Raw genomic sequence first — 22,890 nt, 5'->3', positions numbered from 1 at the left:
TATGTAAGACTTTAGAACTTGAACTGATGACATTTCATATTAGAAGGAAAACATAAATTGTTTGTAAATGGTGGAGAAGTAAACTGCTAACTATTTAGAGAAAAGTTACTAGATTTTTATCTCACAAAAATAAGTTTCAGATGGAGTACAGATCAAAAAATTTAAATATACAAAGTGAGAAAACAACCAGAAGAAAACAAAATTCCTATTTATACATTTTTTGTGCTGACAAAGATCTTCCTAAGAATGACTTCAAAAGCAAGAATTCTGGAGGTTGATTTAACAACATAAAAAATTTAAAACCCTCTGTAGATCAGAAAAGAAGATTAACAAAATAAAAGACAATGAGTTTTTAAAATATATCAACGTATTTGTATCAGGCAAGAAAAGATATCTTCATTTTACAGAGAATTCTTTGAAATCAGTAAGGGGAAAAAACCTCTAATTTGAAATTGAGAAAAGTACTTTTTTGCATATCCATAAGTGACCAATGGATATAGGAAAAATTTTAGCATTTCTGGTAAGAAAAGGAATTTAAGTTAAAGAGGAATGAAAGACCATTTTCCCTTCACAAAGTTTGTGAAGATGAAGAACAGTGGTACTTATACTGCTGTTTAAAGCCTAAGTTGCTTTTGACTTTTCAAATAGGCAATTTGGTGATAAGTACCACATTTAAAAAATGTATATTCCCTTTACACATCAATTCTCTTTACACAAATTAGAGGTAAATAATTAGAGATAAATTAGAGATAGATAACATACAATTTGTTGTTCTCAACACTGCTTAAAATAGCAATGTATTAAGAAGAAATCAAAGGATTTTATAAATAAATTGCAGTGTATCTGGTATGGAGTAATATATGACCATTGAAGGTGGCATAGATAACAGATGTATGTTGACCTGCAGAGATGTACTTTGGTAGATCACTGAGAAAAAAAAAATCAACTTCATTATATATAAACACAAGAAGACTATGGTCTTATCTTAGCCAAAAGTATGTACAGGGCTTCCCTGGTGGCGCAGTGGTTGAGAATCTGCCTGCCAATGCAGGCGACACGGGTTCGAGCCCTGGTCTGGGAAGATCCCACATGCCGCGGAGCAAGTAGGCCCGTGCACCACAACTACTGAGCCTGCGCGTCTGGAGCCTGTGCTCCGCAACAAGAGAGGCTGCGATAGTGAGAGGCCCGCGCACCGCGATGAAGAGTGGAGCCCACTTGCCGCAACTAGAGAAAGCCCTTGCACAGAAACTTAGATCCACCACAGCCAAAAATAAATATAAAAATAAATAAATAAAATAAATAAATACAACTCAAATACTACCTCCTCAGTGAAGACTTCTGAGATCTTTAAAAAAAAAAAAAGTATGTACAAAAATGTGATAAAATTTGTTATTTCTGAGCACTTGTATTATAAGTGAAGCTTTCTTTTCCTTTTAAAAAAATCTGTGATTTCTACAGTGAACATGTACAAAAATTCTAGTAAATGTTTAGTATTAGTGAAATAATCCTGAGAGAGAGCACGAATATGAATCTTGTACAGATAAAAATAATTTCTCACTTTCTATTTTTGTGTGGAAGTTTTTCAAGGATTGATATCTTCTGGCAACTTTTAGCCTCTTCAGAAGTAAAGGGAATCTTTTTATCTGTGCCTGTAGATTTTACTAGGTATATATTTCGCTATATACACGTTTTTGATTTTGTGTAGCTTTATTACCTATAATATGTAAATGATTATAGATTAATCATTTTACTTCATTGCAGTCTTGTGAAAATAAAAAATAGTAAATATAAGTGGTGATTATTACTATTGCAAAAGTTTATAGAGTTTTAGTTGTGTCCTTATGAAAATAAAAAATCAAAAATACAAATGTAAATGATTATTACTATTGCAAAAGTATTGCTTTACTTCCCAAAAGTTTTCTTTAAAAATATCGAACTCTCCAAAGTAACAACTGCCAACAGAAATACAAAGAATCATGAGAGATTACTACAAGCAACTATATGCCAATAAAATGCACAACCTGGAAGAAATGGACAAATTCTTAGAAAAGTACAACCTTCCGAGACTGAACCAGGAAGAAATAGAAAATATAAACAGACCAATCACAAGCACTGAAATTGAAACTGTGATTAAAAATCTTCCAACAAACAAAAACCCAGGACCAGATGGCTTCACAGGAGAATTCTATCAAACATTTAGAGAAGAGCTAACACCTGTCCTTCTCAAACTCTTCCAAAATATAGCAGAGGGGGAACACTCCCAAACTCATTCTACGAGGCCACCATCACCGTGATACCAAAACCAGACAAAGATGTAAAAAAAAAAGAAAACTACAGACCAATATCACTGATGAACGTAGATGCAAAAATCCTCAAAAAAATACTAGCAAACAGAATCCAACAGCACATTAAAAGGATCATACACCATGATCAAGTGGGGTTTATGCCAGGAATGCAAGGATTCTTCAATATACACAAATCAATCAATGTGATACACCATATTAACAAACTGAAGGATAAAAACCATATGATAGTCTCAGTAGATGCAGAAAAAGCTTTCGACAAAATTCAACACCTATTTATGATAAAAACTCTCCAGAAAGTAGGCATAGAGAGAACTTACCTCAACATAATACAGGCCATATATGACAAACCCACAGCCAACATTGTTCTCAATGGTGAAAAACTTAAACCATTTCCTCTAAAATCAGGAACAAGACAAGGATGCCCACTCTCACCACTATTATTCAACATAGTTTTGGAAGTTTTAGCCACAGCAATCAGAGAAGAAAGAGAAATAAAAGGAATCCAAACTGGAGAGGAAGAATTAAAGCTGTCACTGTTTGCAGATGACATGATACTATACATAGAGAATCCTGAAGATGCTACCAGAAAACTACTAGAGCTAATCAATGAATTTGGTAAAGTAGCAGGATACAAAATTAATGTACAGAAATCTCTTGCATTCCTATACACTAAGAATGAAAAATATGAAAGAGAAATGAAGGAAACACTCCCATTTACCTTTGCAACAAAAAGAATAAAATACCTAGGAATAAACCTACCTAAGGAGACAAAAGACCTGTATGCAGAAAACTATAAGACACTGATGAGAGAAATTAAGGATGATACAAACAGATGGAGAGAGATACCATGTTCTTGGATTGGAAGAATCAACACTGTGAAAATGACTATACTACCCAAAGCAAACTACAGTTTCAGTGCAATCCCTATCAGACTACCAATGGCATTTTTCACAGAACTAGAACAAAAAATTTCACCGTTTGTATGGAAATACAATAGACCCCGAATAGCCAAAGCAATCTTGAGAAAGAAAAACAGACCTGGAGGAATCAGGCTCCCTGACTTCAGACTATACTACAAAGCTAAGGTAATCAAGACACTATGGTACCGGTACAAAAACAGAAATATAGACCACTGGAACAGGATAGAAGGCCCAGAGATAAACCCACACACATATGGTTACCTTATCTTTGATAAAGGAGGCAAGAATATACAATGGAGAAAAGACAGCCTCTTCAATAAGTGGTGCTGGGGAAACTGGACAGCTACATGTAAAAGAATGAAATTAGAACACCCCCTAACACCATCCACAAAAATAAACTCAAAATGATTAAAGACCTAAACGTAAGGCCAGATACTCTAAAACTCTTAGAGGAAAACATAGGCAGAACACTCTATGGCATAAATCACAGCAAGATCCTTTTTGACCCACCTCCTAGAGAAATGGTAATAAAAACAAAAATAAACAAATGGGACCTAATAAAACTTAAAAGCTTTTGCACAGCAAAGGAAACCATAAAATAGATGAAAAGACAACCCTCAGAATGGGAGAAAATATTTGCAAACGAAGCAACTGACAAAGGATTAATCTCCAAAATATACAAGCAGCTCATGCAGCTCAATATCAAAAAAACAAATAACCCAATCCAAAAATGGGCAGAAGACCTAAATAGACATTTCTCCAAAGAAGATATACAGATTGCCAACAAACACATGAAAAGATGCTCAACATCACTAATCGTCAGAGAAATGCAAATCAGAACTGCAATGAGGTATCACCTCACACCGGTCAGAATGGCCATCATCAAAAATCTACAAACAATAAATGCTGGAGAGGGTGTGGGGAAAAGGGAACCCTCTTGCACTGTTGGTGGGAATGTAAATTGAGACAGCCACTATGGAGAACAATATGGAGGTTCCTTAAAAAACTAAAAATAGAGCTACCATACAACCCAGCAATCCCACTTCTGGGCATATACCCTGAGAAAACCATAATTCAAAAAGAGTCATGCGGGCTTCCCTGGTGGCGCAGTGGTTGAGAATCTGCCTGCCAATGCAGGGAACACGTGTTCGAGCCCTGGTCTGGGAAGATCCCACATGCCGCGGAGCAACTAGGCCCGTGAGCCACAATTACTGAGCCTGCGCGTCTGGAGCCTGTGCTCCGCAACAAGAGAGGCCACGATAATGAGAGGCCCGCGCACCGCGATGAAGAGTGGCCCCCACTTGCCGCAACTAGAGAAAGCCCTCGCACAGAAACGAAGACCCAACACAGCCATAAATAAATAAATAAACCCAAAGTTTAAAAAAAAAAAACAGAGTCATGCACCATAATGTTCATTGCAGCACTGTTTACAATAGCCAGGACATGGAAGCAACCTAAGTGTCCATCGACAGATGAATGGATAAAGAAGATGTGGTACATATATACAATGGAATATTACTCAGCCATAAAAAGAAATGAAATTGAGTTATATGTAGTGAGGTGGATGGACCTAGAGTCTGTCATACAGAGTGAAGTAAGTCAGAAAGAGAAAAACAAATACCATGTTCTAACACATATATATGGAATCTTAAAAAAAAAAAAAAGGTTCTGATGAACCTAGGAGCAGGACAGGAGTAAAGACACAGGCACAGAGAATAAATTTGAGGACACAAGGAAGGGGGAAGGTTAGGCTGGGACGAAGTGAGAGAGTAGCCCTGACATATATACACTACTAAATGTAAAATGGATAGCTAGTGGGAAGCAGCTGCATCGCTCGGGAGATCAGCTTGGTGCTCTGTGACCACCTACAGGGGTGGGATAGGGAGGGTGGGAGGGAACGCAAGAGGGAGGGGATATGGGGATATATGTATACATATAGCTGATTCACTTTGTTATACAGCGGAAACTAATAAAACATTGTAAAGCAATTATACTCCAATAAAGATGTTACAAAAATTATTGAACTCTCCGGTTCTGTTTATCCATTGTTTAATCCATTTATTCATCAAATATAACTTGAATACCTATTATGTAGCAGATGTTTTCTACTCAGGATCCTGCATCTATGTCTCAGAACACTTTCATCCTTAAAAACTTTATGTTGCCCCCGTGAGCAAGATGAGAAATTTAAAATTGAAGTATTAAGGCTTAGTCTCAATTGAAGCTTTTCTCCCTTCTTTCAAACAGAAGCATTTCTGAAGGTAGGAAATTGTAAAAGATAACCTTTACTTGTCCTTTTGAACATTTATAATGGTATTAAATACTAATATTGATCATTGGAAATGTCTGATTTCACACAATCTATAAACGTAAATATTGAATAAAATGAGCCATCCCTATTCATTTGAATCCTGAATTTCCTTTGGCTTAAAGTTTCCTGAAAATAAGTTAGAATTACTTTTTAAAAAATTCTTGTTTTGTTTGTTATTTTAGTTCTCTTTCCCCGTGCTGCTTTTATTTTATTATTTTAAAATTGAAGTATAGGTGAGTTACAGTATTGCCCATCATGCCTTTAAGAACTAAAAGTTATTTAAGTGCCAACCGTGTGACTAGAACTGCAGTAGACCTGTTATATAGACTATTATTTCATTTAATGTAAGGCACCATGGATTGTATGATGCCCCACTATTTTATATATTAATAAGAAATTTTTAAAAATGTTGCCAACTCACAGATACAGAGAACAAACTAGTGGTTACTAGTGGGGAGAGGAAAGGGAGGAGGGGCAAGATAGGGGTAGGGGATTAAGAGGTACAAACTATTAGGTATAAAATAAGCTACAAGGATATATTGTACAACATGGGGAATATAGCCAATATTTTATAATAACTATAAATGGAGTATAACCTTTAAAAATTGTGAATCACTATGTTGTACCCCTATAGTATATAATTTTTATTTTTTTATTTTTTTAAATTTTTGGCTGTGTTGCTTCTTCGTTGCTGCGTGCAGGCTTTCTCTAGTTGTGGCGAGCGGGGGCTACTCTTCCTTGCGGTGCGCGGGCTTCTCATTGTGGTGGCTTTTCTTGTTGCAGAGCATGGGCTCTAGGCATGTGGGCTCACTAGTTGTGGCTCGCGGGTTCTAGAGCGCAGGCTCAGTAGTTGTGGCGCTCGGGCTTAGTTGCTTTGTGGCACGTGGGACCTTCTGGGACCGGGGCTCGAACCTGTGTCCCCTGCATTGTCAAGTGGATTCTTCACCACTGCGCCACCAGGGAAGTTCCATAATATATAATATTATACATCACCTATACTTAAATTAAAAAAAAAAGGCAACTTTAGGCACAAAGGCATTATGATAATTAGACCAACAGGAAAAATGAGAAATGAACAAACAAAAAGTGCTACCAATTATAGTTGTAAGACATCGTGAATTATAAATTTCATTCCAATATCAGAGATGTTAAAATGTGAGAAAATGAGCATGTTAGAATCATTGAAGTACAGTGTTCTCTCTAGTCCTCAAGACATATCTTCAAAAGAGGTATAATATCCTTTTACTTAATTGAAATGTTGCCCTTGTAAAGTAGTAGTAATAGTAATAATTATGATAGTATTACCTAATAATTGTTGAGCTGTTATCTGTGTGAGGAACTGTTCTAAACCCTTTGCATGGGTTCTCATTTAAGCATCACAGTGGCGTCCTGTGAGATAACTGCTGCTCTATCCCCATTTTGTTGATGAGGAAATTGAGGCACAGAAAGGCTAAGTGACAGCTAATAAGTGACAGAGTTAAAGTCAAATTCAAACCCAAGTTGAGCTGAATGTCAAGGTCATGCTCTTTCTTTTTTTTTTCATGAAAAGTGTGTGGAGAGGAGTGTATTCATTTGTTTGCCTGTTTATTTTAGCAAGGTACATTGGAGGGAGAATTCCAAAGGAGCTACATTTTAAAAATAATTAATTAATTTATTTATTTATTTATTTATGGCTGTGTCGGGTCTTCGTTTCTGTGCAAGGGCTTTCTCTAGTTGTGGCAAGCGGGGGCCACTCTTCATCGCGGTGTGCGGGCCTCTCACTGTCGCGGCCTCTCTTGTTGCGGAGCACAGGCTCCAGTCGTACAGGCTCAGCAATTGTGGCTCACGGGCCTAGTCGCTCTGCGGCATGTGGGATCTTCCCAGACCAGGGCTCAAACCCGTGTCCCCTGCATTGGCAGGCAGATTCTCAACCACTGCGCCACCAGGGAAGCCCCGGTCATGCTCTTTCTATTCAAGCAGGTTGTTCTTTCATTAATGTGGAGAGTAAGAAGAGCTAATACATATTGTTCTTTCTCCAGAAGAAAACTAAATATTTGTTTTAAAGGGATAGGAATAACATGCTATTAAATGTTTTCAATTACATGAACAATTGTATGTTTTGAAATAGTGCACTGCAATTTCCTAAAATCTCCTCTCGGTTTCGTAGGACTGCTCTCCATTTGGCCTGTGCCAATGGCCATCCAGCAGTGGTAACTCTCCTAGTGGAGAGAAAATGCCAGCTTAACCTCTGTGACAACGAAAACAGGACGGCGCTGATGAAGGTACAGAGTAGCCAACAGTGTCAACGTGAGATGGATTTGATTTAACTACTTAGAATAAAAATGGATTTATCTCATTTAAATATAACGAATTGGTGAAACTTCTGGAATGTTTACTTTGAATTCCTAGAGTTTACAGTCTGTTTCTTGGCATAACACTTATAGGCCATACAATGTCAGGAAGAGGCGTGTGCAACTATTCTGCTGGAACATGGTGCCGACCCAAATGTCATGGATGTCAGTGGCAACACTGCCCTCCACTATGCTGCCCTTTATCAGAATATATCACTCGCGGCAAAGCTGCTTTCTCATGACGCCAGTATTGAAGCAAGGAACAAGGTATAGCTCAACTAACTTTATTTACAAAATATTTGCAATACATGGTTGGTTGTTTTTTTTTTGTTTTAGCTGCAGATGTTTTATCTATAATAATATGTATACTGAATACCACCCATCAGGCCCTGTTACCATGGAAACAACTCCAAAGCCAAGTCACGGGCTGGAGAAAGGTGGTGCTCACAGAAAGAGCACAGTTCTGTCTCCCAGCCACCCTTCTACCCCAGAAGGAAAATCTTCCCATTAGGATATGCCTGGGAGTGGGTGGTGGGCTCAGAGCCCATACAAGACGAAGACCTGGGGGGAGTGAGGTGAGGGGGGCGCTGGCGGCTCGCAGGGGCTCAGGGAATGGGTGCCGCTGGGGATGGATGGGAGGAGGAAGGAGACCCAGTACCCGGCAGGGAGAGCTGGGTGAGTGCAGGTGGCCAGGGCAGGCAGCAGGCCCCGAACCCTCCAGGACCCCAGGTTCTAAGATCGGGGAAAGTGGGGCAGGTCGTGCTTGACACCCAGCAAGGTGTTCACTTATGCTGGTGGCCATGTGGTCCACCATGTACACCTTGGGGTCTTCCACGCTCAGCCTCGGGCGGCTCCTCAGCAGGGTCGTAGCTGTGCATGGGGAGCAGGTGACGGCGAAGCTGCTGTTCCTGCTGTTTCTTTGGGACACACATTACCTCCTCCCCCTGCAGCCCCGCCAGGAACTCCCTCTGCTGACATAGATGGGGTCAGTTTTACATATTTGGAAGCTCAAGCATTCCCTGAGTGAAAATATTTTGAAATAAATTAATTATCTAAGATTTCACTTTAAATCATGATATTTCTAAAGAAGCATTAGAGGGTATAGCTTTCTTTTATGTGTTTATGGCAGATATTTGTGAAAACATTGCATTTGTTAAAGGTAAGACTTTTTTTTTCCCCAAATATTTTTTCCCCCACTCAAATTTTTTTTCTGATTAGTGTAAAACAACACAGAAATGCAAAACTTGCCTTGGAGATAGACTTTGTCCTAAAACTCAAACAAAACCAAAGCATTTTATAATATAATAGCAATCTTGCTACTGTTGACAAGTTCCTATTTTATTAAAAAATGATTTATGTAAAAATGATTTCTCTCTCATTGCCTAAGGCTTCAGAGGGAAAAAGGAAAAGGAAAAGGAGAGAGCAGTTGAAATACGCAGGCCGGGCTTCCCTGGTGGTGCAGTGGTTAAGAATCCGCCTGCCAGTGCAGGGGACACGGGTTCCAGCCCTGGTCCAGGAAGATCCCACATGCCATGGAGCAACTAGGCCCGTGAGCCACAACTACTGAGCCTGCGCTCTAGAGCACGTGAGCCACAACTACTGAGCCCACACGCCTAGAGCCTGTGCTCCACAGCAAGAGAAGCCACCGCAATGAGAAGCCCGCGCACCGCGACAAAGAGTAGCCCCCGCTCGCCGCAACTAGAGAAAGCCCGCGTGCAGCAACGAAGACCCAACGCAGCCAAAAATAAATAAATAAATAAAATGAATAAATAACTTAAAAGAAAAAAAAGAAATATGCAGGCCAATTTGGAAATTTGGCAGTTGGGAAATGCCAAGTAGAGATTTTTTGGGGGTTTTTTTCCCCCTTCAGTTTATGTATTTAGGCAAAGTTCTTTTCAGTGTTCGGGGATAATAATTCTTATTTTGGGAAAGAGCCTGAGTGAATTGTAACCCTGCCTAGAGATCAATTTTAGGAGGACTCAGAGGAAATCAGATTGGCAGTGAACGTGTAGTGATTAAATGGGAAATAAGGGAGAAGAACAAATAATTAACTGACATGTTATCCTGTTTTGGCAGAAACAGCCACTTAGATAAGAGTCTAGACTCTGCTCTCAAATCTAGAATGTCTTGATGGGAAGTAAGGGGTTTATAAGTAATGAGATCAAGTTGCATTTTGAGTTTACTCGTCCTTGTTCTACCTATTTACCCAGAAAAATTAAATGTAGTTTTGGTGACTCTTATCTCTTACACTTTTGTTTTTTTATTCAAATCCTCAATTGAGGAAAGGAATTGGCCGTGTGGGTAGGAGATGAGACTGACATGGCTGCTGCACTAATTCTCAGCTAGAATTGTGCTCGCGAACCACAGTCACCTGGGAGGACTTGGAAAAAATTTACAAGCCTAGGCTCTCCCCTGAAGACTTTGATTAAATAAATCTAGGAAGGCCCGGACGTGTGTGTTTGGAAATATTTCCTCGAGATTCTGATACAGCCCTTGGTTAAGAACATGGAATGGATGAGTGTGATTTATAAATTCACAGATCTCAAAAATAAGAAATCTCTAGAAGAGTTGGAGTTTGATAGATGCTACTTCCATCAACTCCCTCCTTTCCAACAATATTAGCCTGACTTTTATCTTTTTCTGCCTCTGTGATTGAGAAGGTAAACAGGATATTATTGGCAATATCTATTGGCTTGAAGAATAACTCCTTTTTCCTTCCAACCACTAATCATTCACTGGCACTCAGAGAGTCTTTAGAAATTTGCTTATGGTGAGTCATTTAATAAATAGAGTGTGACCCTTTGCGGATTTTGCACCTTTTGTTATCCAAGTTATTAGGTCAACAGATGTTTATCACAAACATTATCAGGGTTTTCCTGACTGCAGTAATAGTAAAGCATGAGCCTTCTTTTGGTGAAAGCTGCATGACAGACTCTTGCAGTGTGTCTGTTAGGTTCACCGGGCCCTGGCATAAGCAAGATGATAGTCTTAAACATCAAAACCCATGAAGTTAGTAACAGTACAGATAGGAATTGTTTTAATAATTTAGTTTCAGCAGTCTTATGAACTAATTATCCATTTGGTTAACATTAGGGAGAATTATAGATTGTAGTTTTAACAGGCATTGGAAACATTCTTGAAGTGGGTATTATGAGTCTTAATAGCAATTTTTATTACATGTTGGGACCCACTTTTTTTTGTAAAACACATGATACTAAAGAAAGGAAAGGTTTTACATGCAAATATTTGCTTTATACCCACCCGTTTGGAAACACTCACAGCAAACATAAAAACACAAGTGGGCTATAGACTAAACGTGGCCCCTGGATGTGTTTAGCTTTCCTCCACAAATTGAGTCAGCATTTAAAATTTAGGAGACTCATGCAGAAATCTGCATTTCAGGCTTTTCTTAAGGAATCCAATCTGGTCTCCCTTGAGCCCACGCTACTGTTTGGTCTGCCGTGCAAAGGGTGCCCCTTCTGTATGGGGCGCGTTCTCCGGTTTGCTGGCCTCAACTGGGTTCTTCACTTACTTGGGTCACCTACTTTGCTTCCATAAGCATTTGTGTTTCCAATTCCTATATTACAGTTTATTTTGATAGATATTTCTAGATTTTAAAACAGTCATTAATTTATAATCTATTTCATATTTTAAAAGAATCTCTTAAGAATGGGATTGAATTTTTCAAGTTAGAATTTATAAGTTGGTTTTTAAAAAAAACTCTTTTTCTTTACATGTTCATGTGAAGAATCATGTTCCCATTGGAACGTCTGTAAACCTTATGAGGTTAATTGGTTATCGTTGGATAGATTATGCATGTTGCAGACAATATTATATCTTTCTCCTCAGCATTGTTCCTAAAATATGCAGTTGATTTAATAGTTAAATGATTATCTCTGGAGGAGTGTTTAGAGTGTATAGACTAGTATAGAGCAATAAAATAACTACAGTATACCTGATAAATTCCATGATAGAAGCAAAGATCCTTGGAACCAGTAAATGTTGGAAGTGAGTTTTAGAGAATGACTTTGCAGTCAATCATGTGAAGAAGTGAGGAGGAGCATTTTAAAGGGAAGGAAGCAGCACAGGGCGGGTGAGAAGGAAGGGGCTCCTTTTTATTTACTTTCTATATTAGATGTTTAAGTTCAGAAAATCTATTATAAGTTTTAAAATACAGTTTAGAAATATGTAACTTTGTACATTCTATATAAAGTGTTTTTGCTGTTTTACAGGAGGACCTCACACCACTTTTACTTGCTGTAAGTGAAAACAATCAGCAAATGGTGGAATTTTTAGTAAAGAAAGAAGCAAATATACATGTAGTTGATAAGATGAAAAGGTACAGTAGTTTGTTCTTTTTCTTTTTAAAAACCTGAGTGCTGTTCTAGAGTGGTAACAGAGAGATTAAATTAGTAAGAAGAGGATTAATGTATAATCAACACATCGTCAGGTCGAAAAGCAATTATTCTGCTGTGTATCATGAAAAGTAATATATAGCAGGATTCATATTCCTTTATAATATTGACTGATGTCATTTGCAACCTGATTTTTTTCTTTTTTTGGTCATATGATCTTATAATAGCTAAGGGATTTCATATTAGTTTTATTAGCTTGATAAAGTATGGACTCTACTTTTTAGTTTACCATATGACACAGTATTGAATTTCTTAATTCTTTTTTAATAATTTTTTAACCTCTACTTTGTATATATTTTTCCTTAAAAGATGCATATCTTTGGGATGACTCTTTGCTTTAAATTACTTTCTTTGAAGAATACTGATGTTACTAGGTTATCACTAAGTGATTGTTAATCACTATTACCAGATACTTTGGGCTCATCAGTTTTTATCCTTTTTCATTTCTAGTACATTTTGATGTTCTTATTTTTAATTGGTGAAGGTAGAAGGAAGAAAGGTAGCTTTAATTGGATAAACATTTCCTTCAATGAAGACAAGTCATAGGTGGGTGATAAAGAGGAAAGTGATGGGCTTTAGATTCAGACTGGGTTTAATTCCTAGCTTTCCTACTTATTAGGTGTATGACCTTGGGAATGTTACTTATGATCAGCAAATATGTTTCCTGATATGAAAAGGAGGATAGTAGTATATCCTTCAAGGGTGGTTGTGTGGAAGAAAGATTACATATATAGTATTTCATTTAGTGCCTAGCACATGCTTATCAGCATCATTAACTACAACCATGACTATTTTTATTTCATTATTAATAATATTATTGTTTTAAGCCTGCAAATAGCTTTTCCTTAACCTGACCTCTGGCTGATTTTGAAGTAAAACGTAACAGACTAAGGAAGAAATGGGGAATTCTTCCTTTATATACTCACCTGCTTCAGATAAGTGACCTCAGCATAGTTTCTTGTCCATCAAGGACTTTAAATTAGCAATTTCTACTACATGCTATCCTAGTGGGACAGGAGGCTTCTTTTTTGTCCCTTCATTTTAGCCTTGGAGGTAATTTACAAAGATGAACACTTGAACATGTAAATGGTCAGTTCTACATGGATGGGCAAGATATTAACTTGGTAAAGTATATCAAATTAGCTGTTAAAGTAAGTTAGCTAAACTTCCTAAGGGTGAAGTTATCTCTCTGTTATTTTAGAACAGCCCTCATACTTGCTGTAAACTATGAATCAACAAATATAGTCAGGCTTCTTCTTCAGCAAGGTATTGATGTCTTTTCTCGAGATATCTATGGATGGACCGCAGAAGAATATGCTCTTATTAGTGGTTTTAATATGTAAGTGTTTACATTAAAATGCCAGTTATCACTAAACTGTGGTTAAAAATAATTTAACTGTTACTTTTTATGTGACAGGTGAGAGTTCTAGTTTGGTGCGGGCAGTTTGGGAATGGTGGTGAGATGTTCCCCATCATCAGCTGGAAACCAGCCGAAAGGCCAGACTAGTTAGATGTAGCAGTGGGCAGAGGATTCTTTATCTCAGGACTTTAAGAGTTTATATCCTTAAAGATCCTAACATTATCCATTTCATTCCAAGTGTAACCCCTATGCATGGGGTACAAGTAGTGTCACAGCTCTGATTTTTCTAACTTGTTATTTGGGTCTTGAAATGTTTGGTTCAGCAGACTATCCTATATCTTCTCTTGGGGACTTACTTCTATACTCTCCCTCTTAAATTTTGCAAGAACCTAAGGGATTCCCTAAGATCAAAGAGACAGTCCTCTTCCACAAGTCTTTTGGAGGGGAAAAAAAGGGCATTCTCATCATTCTGTTGATTGCATTGATTCTCTTGCTGCAGTGTTGCTACTAAAACTGGTCTTAGCAGGGTCTCCTTGGCAGCTGGATCTGGAGTCTGGATGTTGCTCTATAAAGACCTTTAATAATTTTAAAAGAAAAAAGAAGCCAGTCCTGCAGTCGGATCACGATTGACCTTTGCTCCCAGGATGCCCTGGCTGATCCAGATTCCTGTCTTCATGGTGATGCACACTTAGACTTCAAAGTGACAACTTTTTTAGTTCTCATACGTATGCCTGTAGCTCAGCCACTGTTCCAAAGCACCAGCACCCAGTTCTGGCACCTGGGCCTCCTAGCTTTAGCCACACACACCCTCCCTGACACACTCAAAAACCTTATGTAGAGCCCACATCTTAGCCCAGATCTTCACGATGAGTTACCATTTGAGGCTCTTACTTATCTTTTCTGCTGGCAGATGTCAATGGGAACCATTTTAGGCTGTCAGAGAGGTTCAAATGCTCCTGCCCGGAGGGAGCAGACTTTCCTTTCTCTTTTGTTACCAGACCTGAACCTCAAGGCTGCTTTATATCCTGTGGGGCACTTTTTCTTAGGTCGTGGAAGGTCCCATATCATCCTCCTCAGAGTAGTGGGTGCCCACTTGCCTGAGATTCCATAACTGAGGTTGGCCCCTCAAGTGATCTGTTTTCCATGATAATGAAAATCTTCTAAATGATTTACATCTGCCTCAGCCTTCAAAGTATCTTCAGATTCTGCCTCATAAGGAACCCATTCACCAGAAATCCCTGAATCTCAAGTAGGTTAGTTGGCATTAGGAGAGGTAAGCCCTGTCCAGGACTTGTCAGTATCCATTGTAAAAGTAGGGTTATGTCTTCCAAGTGGATTGGAGATGATCATGGAGCTTAAGCAGCATCCTAAGAAAGATCTGCTGGTTCAGAGTTTGAGTAGGTAGAGAAGGAGTAGTAGTGGTCCAAGCCAGGTCTGGACTTGGATTAGTTTTCTACTCTTGGTGCGATTAGCTGCCATAATGGGGAACAGTTATGTTATCTAATTTAATGAGGTCATATATTTATAAATAAATTCAGTTACAAATTATAGAATAGCTGAGAGTCCCTGAATTACAAACCACAAAGAAGGGACAGCTAATCACCATAATTACTGACATTTTTCCTGAAAACTGCAACATTAGAATGTTAAACCTATGAAAAGACACACACATTGGGTTTTTAATATGATTTTTAAAAATTAATTAATTTATATATTATTTATTTTTGGTTGCATTGGGTCTTTGTTGCTGCGCGCGGGCTTCCTCTGGTTGCGGTGAGCGGGGGCTACACTTCGTTGCAGTGCGTGGGCTTCTCATCGTGGTGGCTTCTCTTGTTGTAGAGTTCGGGCTCTAGGCGTGTGGGCTTTAGTAGTTGTGGCGCGTGGGCTCAGTAGTGGCTCGCGGGCTCTAGAGCTCCGGCTCAGTAGTTGTGGTGCACGGGCTTAGTTGCTCCGCGGCATGTGGGATCTTCCTGGACCAGGGCTCGAACCCGTGTCCCCTGCGATGGCAGGTGGATTCTTAACCACTGTGCCACCAGGGAAGTCCCACAATTGAAGTTTTGATAATAGCTCTGACATTGTCTGAAGTGATCTAAGAATTTAATATATTTGGTAATTGTTTTTCATATTAGTATTAAAATAGTAATGTTATTTATCACATTTTTAATACATAGCAATCACCAACTGATTTCTGAATATAAAGAAGAAAAGAGACCTAAAACTCCTTCTCAAAATAGCAACCCAGGTAAGATGTCTGATAGTGAATTACTCTTGGTGACCCTACCATAGATAAAGTAAGAGTGAGGAAGTTTTAATAATAAAAAAAACCAGTGTGTAAATTGCATGTATATATATTTTTTTAAATTAATTTCTTAATAGTCTAGTATTCAGAATTGTTTAAGTTAATTGTAGGTAATTTAAAATCAGAGACAGTATTGTCTGAAAAGAAATCCACATATTTAATTATGGCCCCTAAAATCCCGTATTATATCTTTGTGTAAATAAGAAAAAAGATTTTTAAGTTAGTATGTTGTATGTTTCCTCTATAATCACATGAATATTAGTTATTGTATAGTGATTAGCCTCACTAAAAAAGTTACCATCTTTAAGCCCGGGAACTCAACAGTACCTTCCTGGTACTTTAAACAAATGGCAAAAAAGAAGAACTGCAAAGCTGAGCCAGTGTGCAGCGTACCAAGAAGAGATTATTTTTGAAAGATACCTACCGATACTACAGAAGTCAGAAAAGCAATGCCTGGTTGAGAAGCACTGGTTATTTTCCATATTATTGTACCAGCGAGGTCTCGCTCTTACCAACTTCATTCCTCACAAGTCCAAACAGAGTGAGATAGGCTGACTTCATTAGAACCACGTGTTTTCTTCTGTGTGTTGGATAATTGTCATGACACTATAATTTTGTTAGAACGAGATGCTCTGTTGCCATTAGTTAAAGGATTATCATAATATTCAAATAGCCCAACTGGAGACTCAGCAAATTCTAATGAAAGCACAAAAATACCTCACATTAAGAAAAACACTATTGTGTTCCCTAGATGTGGCACCGAGCGCGTTGTGCAATCTGTATGAGGACACCTCCAACATAGTAGACCTCTGTCCATCAAAGAACTTCTGTAGGTTGGTTTTACATGTTAGAGGAGGTACAGAGAGGAAATAGAGCTTTGGTCTTCAAGGTGCTCATAATAGAGTTGTCCCTGGTTAATTTGTGTATTTTTTTAAATGGAATTTTCAAAGAAAACATTCTTATTTATTTGTTAATTTGTCCACTTAACAAATAACTATCAAGTATCTTTTAGGTACTAGGCACTATTCTGATGTCACAGGATGCAAACATTTAAAAAACACAGTCCTTGCCCTCCAGGAGCTTGTTATTACAATGCTCATTTTTATTATTTAGTATACTTTATTCTGTGCTTACTATGTCCCAGAGCCCACTAGGAGTTTATAAATTGTCTTTATGTATTTTTTTTAATTGGTGTTTCATATGTGCCCGGTATTTTAAGTCCATGGTGAGGAATTAGAGTTTTTAAAAAGTGAGTGGACTTTAAGGTAATCGTGCAGAGTGAGGAGAAGTTTGCCAGGTAAAGAGGCAGATGGACAGCGTTTGTCAGGAGGAACATCTATCAAGATCACGTTTTGCAGAAAGAGCAGCAGTGCACAGGCTAAGATGTACGAGTGAACTTGGCAGGATTTATGAGCAGTTCAGTTTTGCTGGTGCATAAAGTGTGCTGTGGGAATGGTTGGTAAAGAACACTTGAGGAGGGGCTGGAGAAAAGTAGGGCAGGCCCTGAGCTCCACAGCAGGACAAAGGGAAGGTCTCCTGGGGACAATCTGAGTCACATACTGCAGGGATCCTCCTCAAGGAATTTGAGTACCAGCCAATGACGAAAAGATGTCAATGGAATTACAAAGCCCTTAACTGAGGACTGAGGGTCTTGAGATGGAGGGGAGTAGCATTATTCCACATAGATCAGTTTCTTTTTTTTTTTTTTTTAAATATTTATTTATTTATTTATTTTGGCTGCGTCAGGTCTTAGTTGTGGCGTGCAGGCCCCTTGTTGCAGCGTGCGGGCTTCTCTCTAGTTGTGGCGTGTGGTAGATCAGTTCCTATATTTGTTCATCTGAGTGTGCTAAATAAAACTCTCGTTCAAAATAAAAAATTAAAAAGGAAAAACAAAAAAAAGAAAAGTAGGAGAGAATGGTGGTGATGTTGCAAAAATTTTTTTAAATGAAAATTTCAAGGAGGGAGTATCAATTATATCAAGTAAAATTACTGAAAAGAAAGTTGGATTTAACTCTTAAAAGTTCTTTGGTGGTAACCTTTTCATAAGGACAATTTAAGAGTCATAACATCGGACTTCCCTGGTGGCGCAGTGGTTAAGAATCCGCTTGCCAATGCAGGAGACACGGGTTCGAGCCCTGGTCCGGGAAGATTCCACATGCTGCAGAGCAACTAAGCCTGTGTGCCAAACTACTGAGCCTGTGCTCTGAGGCCCGCGAGCCACAACTACTGAGCCTGTACGCCACAACTACTGAAGCCCGCTTGCCTAGAGCCCGTGCTTCGCAACAAGAGAAGCCATCGCAATGAGAAGCCCGCTCACCACAACGAAGAGTCGCCCCCACTCACCGCAACTAGAGAAAGCCCCCACGCAGCAACAAAGACCCAATGCAGCCAAAAATAAATATAAAAAAATAATAAATAAATTAAAAAAAAAAAAAAAGAGTCATAACATCTACTTTTTACATGAGTGGTACTTCCGATGTCCAAATATGGAAAAATCATCACATCTACCAAGGTCCTACCTAAATTTTTCATAACAGCGGTAGGTGCCCATGCAGGGTCAGCGAAAACGGTCTGGCCTGGTGAGTACGCTTGCCCACGTTTTCCCAGAGTTGTCAAAACCTGGGAGTGGGACTTCCCTGGTGGTCTAGTGGTTAAGACTCCTTGCTTCCACTGCAGGGGGCATGGGTTTGATCCCTGGGGAACTAAGATCCTGCGTGCCGCTCAGTGTGGTCACAAAAACAAAAACAAAAACAAAACAAAAAACCTGGCAGTCAACTGTGAGGAATTAAACCCTGCTTAGTTGGAGAAAATTAACTGATCTTTTCATTTTCCTTATAGGAACTTTCATACTTTAGAACATATTATCAATCGCCAGAATTCTTTGTTTTTTTTCTGGTTGAAATAGGATTGTTGCTTGTTTCAATTAGTTTCTGACATCACTGTTTCATCTATCCCTTTTATGCCTTTATTCAAATGGATATAGAAATACAGGAATCTCCAAGGCAGATATCAAGAAAAACAGATTTGAGGAAGGTTATTCTGTGAAATAACCTGACTGTAATCACATATAACACATCAACCCAAATAATACAGATTTCATGTAAACAATGCAACTGTTTGAGAGGTTCCCCAAACCACACCAGGTTCGGCTCTTCCATAGAACTCCCAGGACTCAGCATGTGGTGGTACTCATGCTTGTGATTTATGACAGTGAAAGAATACCAAGCAAAATCAGCAAAGGGAAAAGGCGCACGGTGTGAAGTCTGCGGGAAACCAGGCGCAAGCTTGCGGGTGTCCTCTCCCCGTGGAGTTGCTGCATGTGCTTCATTCCCCCAGCATCAGATTATGACAACACACGTGAAATGTTGTCCAGCAGTACCAGAGTCTCTCCCTCCCTCCTTCCCTCCCTCCCTTTTTTTGTTCGTCAGCTTAAGATACGATGACATATGCCTTACAAGCTGAAAAAGCATGATTTCTATAATCATTTGCCACATAATGAGAAGGGTTGAGAAAAATGACATCCCTCACTACTACACAGCACTAACTGTTTGGACTATGCTGCTCTATGTGGTGGGTCCAGATAGACTCTCGGGCAATGGAAGGAGACAGTCTCAAGAGATTATACTTTTAAAATGTATATATATTTAAAACTTTAAAAAAATTCAACTTCTCCATCCTCACCATCCAGTTGACCGCATTTGCCCTCCCCCACCTCCCTTTCAGGAGATTATCCTTTATAAAACTGGAAGTACAAAGTCTTTCATGCTTATCTTACAATTGGAAATAGGGCCAGAAAAAGTATGTTTTCTGTGTTTTACCATGCTCTAAAGTACAGTGCCCGTAGACCAGGCTTCCTTGTGAGAGGGCGTTTTCACCCTGAACTGAAGAGCTGGAGAAGTTGTGTTATGTGATGGCAAAATACATGTATTCTCTACGCACTGCTCTGAGTGATGGAAGTCCAGAAATATCATGCTATTTAAGTTTGCTATTGTCAGTTTATGGTACTGATTCTACTAATGATATCATTTTCTGTCAGTCTCACAGTTTGGTTAGGATTACGATCATTGTAAACAGCACTTCACTTTTAGGTATCAAATTTTGATAAGTACCATTCTTTTTTTTTTTTTTTGCATTTGATAAATGTAAAGGAGGGGAAATGGCTCTCATGCATAATTGCCTAGCAGTGGTATAATCAGCATTCACTCTAGTATACTCTCCAGGTGTGGTTCCAAAGGAATACTTTTTTTTAAAAAATTAATTAATTAATTTTATTTTTGGCTGCGTTGAGTCTTCGTTGCTGCACGTGGGGGAGTTGCGGGAGCGGGGGCTACTCTTTGTTGCGTTGCGCGGGCTTCTCGTTGCGGTGGCTTCTGTTGTGGAACACAGTCTCTAGGCGTGCAGGCTTCAGTAGTTGCAGCACGTGGGCTCAGTATTGTGGCTTGCGGGCTCTAGAGCACAGGCTCAGTAGTTGTGGCGCACGAGCTTAGTTGCTCCGCGGCATGTGGGATCTTCCTGGACCAGGGCTCGAACCCGTGTCTCCTGCATTGGCAGGCGGATTCTCAACCACTGCGCCACCAGGGAAGCCTGCAGAGGAATACTTTCTAACAAAACATCAGTCTTACACTTTTAATATTCTGTATTTTTCTATTGTTGATTTAAAATTTATTTTACTTTTTCCTTTAATAGTGGATGAGAGTTCTGAAGAAGAGTCTTTAAGCAGGTAGGATTTTATGGATTTTTAAAACTTGTATGTTTAACTAAGGGAACATGGAGAAAAGAAACTAACGTTTGTTGAGTGTTCTGCTCTGGGTTAGACACTGTATTATGTGCTTAAATTTGTTACATCATAGAGTCATCACAACCACTTTGCAAAGTAGCTGTGCTATTATAGCTTGCTTTAATTAATTAGACAGCTGTGGTTTGGAGGGGTTGGTTAATTGACCCATGATTCCATAGTTAACAAGTTGCTGACCTATGATGTGACAGTCAGCTCCAGATCCACTCTCATGTCCCTCAGCAGAGATTGATAAGTAGTACCCGTGTAGCACTGGGGTCAAGATACAGACCCAAATCAGATCAACTCAGAAAGTCAAATTTAGTTATGTATTAACTCTGATTTAGAGTTTTCCTAAGAAGCCTGGTTAGTCCAAGCCTTTGTCCTGATATTTTTGACAATTGCAGTGGTAACTAGTACCTTGTATTTACCATTAAGGTGTTATGGCAGATCTCAGGTAGCTGAGGCCTCAGAACCATAGGGTTTTATATAAGCAAGACCTCATTAGGCAGGTCTTCTTAGATATAATGATGTCTACTCTCCTTAAGGTGAATTAGTTTTCTATAAGAGAAGAATATCTACCTATAGACCATGTTATGTTAATTAAATTCAACATCTACACAGAGCATCTGTCTAGTTGATTTCTCTACTTACTGCCTTCCCAGTCTGGTTTTGGTTTTCCCTTCAGGGTAGTACCCTTGCCTGGTTCTCTGAAGTTTTTTCTTTTTTCCTAGAGTCTTTTTTCTTTTCTTTTCTTTTTTTTAAATAAATAAATCTGTTTATTTATTTATTTATTTATTTATTTTTGGCTGCATTGGGTCTTTGTTGCTGTGCACAGGCTTTCTCTAGTTGCGACGAGCAGGGGCTACTCTTCGTTGCGGTGCGCGGGTTTCTCATTGCAATGGCTTCTCTGTTGCGGAGTGCTCGGGCTTCAGTAGTTGTGGCACGTGGGCTCAGTAGTTGTGGCTCATGGGCTCTAGAGCGCAGGCTCAGTAGTGTGGCGCACGGGCTTAGTTGCTCTGGGGCATGTGGGATCTTCCCAGACCAGGGCTCGAACCCATGTCCCCTGCATTGGCAGGCAGATTCTTAACTACTGTGCCACCAGGGAAGTCCCGAGCCCATCCTTGCTTCAGGAACCATTGCCTTCACAGGCTGAAATCTTAAAGATTGGAGGCTGCCATTGAGCAGGCCTCAGGGGTGAGGCACAGGGGTGATTTGGGAGGGGAGCCTATAGGAAGGAAGATATTTAGACAGTACATAGGGAAAGAGAGGTGCAGCTGCCAGGACTCTGTTTCTACAGCACTGTCTCTGCTTGGGGATCTGAGTGCCTATGAGGGTTTTTAAGAGCTAGCTATTTATGTGGACCTGAATAAGGCAGGACCTGTATAGGAAAACTAAGTAGACTTTATAATTTTTAATGTTTTAATCTCTCTGGGAATAGTTTAACATATAAATTAAACATATAAATTTGTTCTTTGACTTTTGTACATTTAACTTTCAAACATTTCAGGGGACTCCCTGTACTGTTTTAGAGTAAAGGGAAGGAATGGGGCCTTCTTTTTTTTTAAATAAATTTATTTATTTATTTATTTATTTTTCGGCTGCATCGGGTCTTCGTTGCTGCGCGTGGGCTTTCTCTAGTTGTGGTGAGCTGGGGCTACTCTTCGTTGCGGTGCATGGGCTTCTCATTGCGGTGGCTTCTCTTGTTGCGGAACGTGGACTCTAGGCACGCGGGCTTCAGTAGTTGTGGCACGTGGGCTCAGTAGTTGTGGCTCGCGGGCACTAGAGTGCAGGCTCAGCAGTTGTGGCGCACGGGCTTAGTTGGTCTGCGGCATGTGGGATCTTTCCGGACCAGGGCTCGAACCCATGTCCCCTGCATTGGCAGGTGGATTCTTAACCACTTCGCCATCAGGGAAGCCCCGGGGGCCTTCTTTAATAAGTGGTTTCCCTGCTGGAGAACCAAGACTGCCATTTTTGACGGACACAGATTAGTCTTTGAACCAGGGACGGACAATGGAGAAGGAACAACATATCCTTGTACTTTGTTTTAGGTCATCAGGTTTGTTCCAGTTCTGGTAAACAAAAGTTATGTTACCCATTAATTGGGTTTTCAGTTCAGGTTTTAGGACTTTTGGTGAAAACAAATTATTCTCAGGCTCTGCCAGTATATTGGCT

The 22,890-nt window shown here is 39.4% G+C and overlaps 1 protein-coding gene across 5 annotated transcripts in view; it reads left to right on the top strand.

Annotated features, from left to right (window-relative positions):
* The window catches only part of ANKRD26 (ankyrin repeat domain containing 26), a 102,861-nt gene that overhangs the window by 10,496 nt on the left and 69,475 nt on the right, over positions 1-22,890 (top strand). For all 5 annotated transcript variants that reach the window (XM_082449565.1, XM_082449566.1, XM_082449564.1 and 2 more), the window contains exons 2-6: positions 7,684-7,798; positions 7,961-8,134; positions 12,100-12,206; positions 15,814-15,884; positions 20,628-20,661. In XM_082449565.1, the coding sequence (XP_082305691.1) occupies positions 7,684-7,798; positions 7,961-8,134; positions 12,100-12,206; positions 15,814-15,884; positions 20,628-20,661 (501 nt within the window). The remainder of the gene's footprint in view (positions 1-7,683; positions 7,799-7,960; positions 8,135-12,099; positions 12,207-15,813; positions 15,885-20,627; positions 20,662-22,890) is intronic.

Source organism: Balaenoptera physalus (genome assembly GCF_965194825.1).
Source record: "Balaenoptera physalus genome assembly, chromosome: 2".
In the NCBI taxonomy this organism is placed as follows: domain Eukaryota; kingdom Metazoa; phylum Chordata; class Mammalia; order Artiodactyla; family Balaenopteridae; genus Balaenoptera; species Balaenoptera physalus.
The sequence above is the reverse complement of the archived record's forward strand: the minus strand, read 5'-3'. Positions and strand labels throughout refer to the sequence as shown.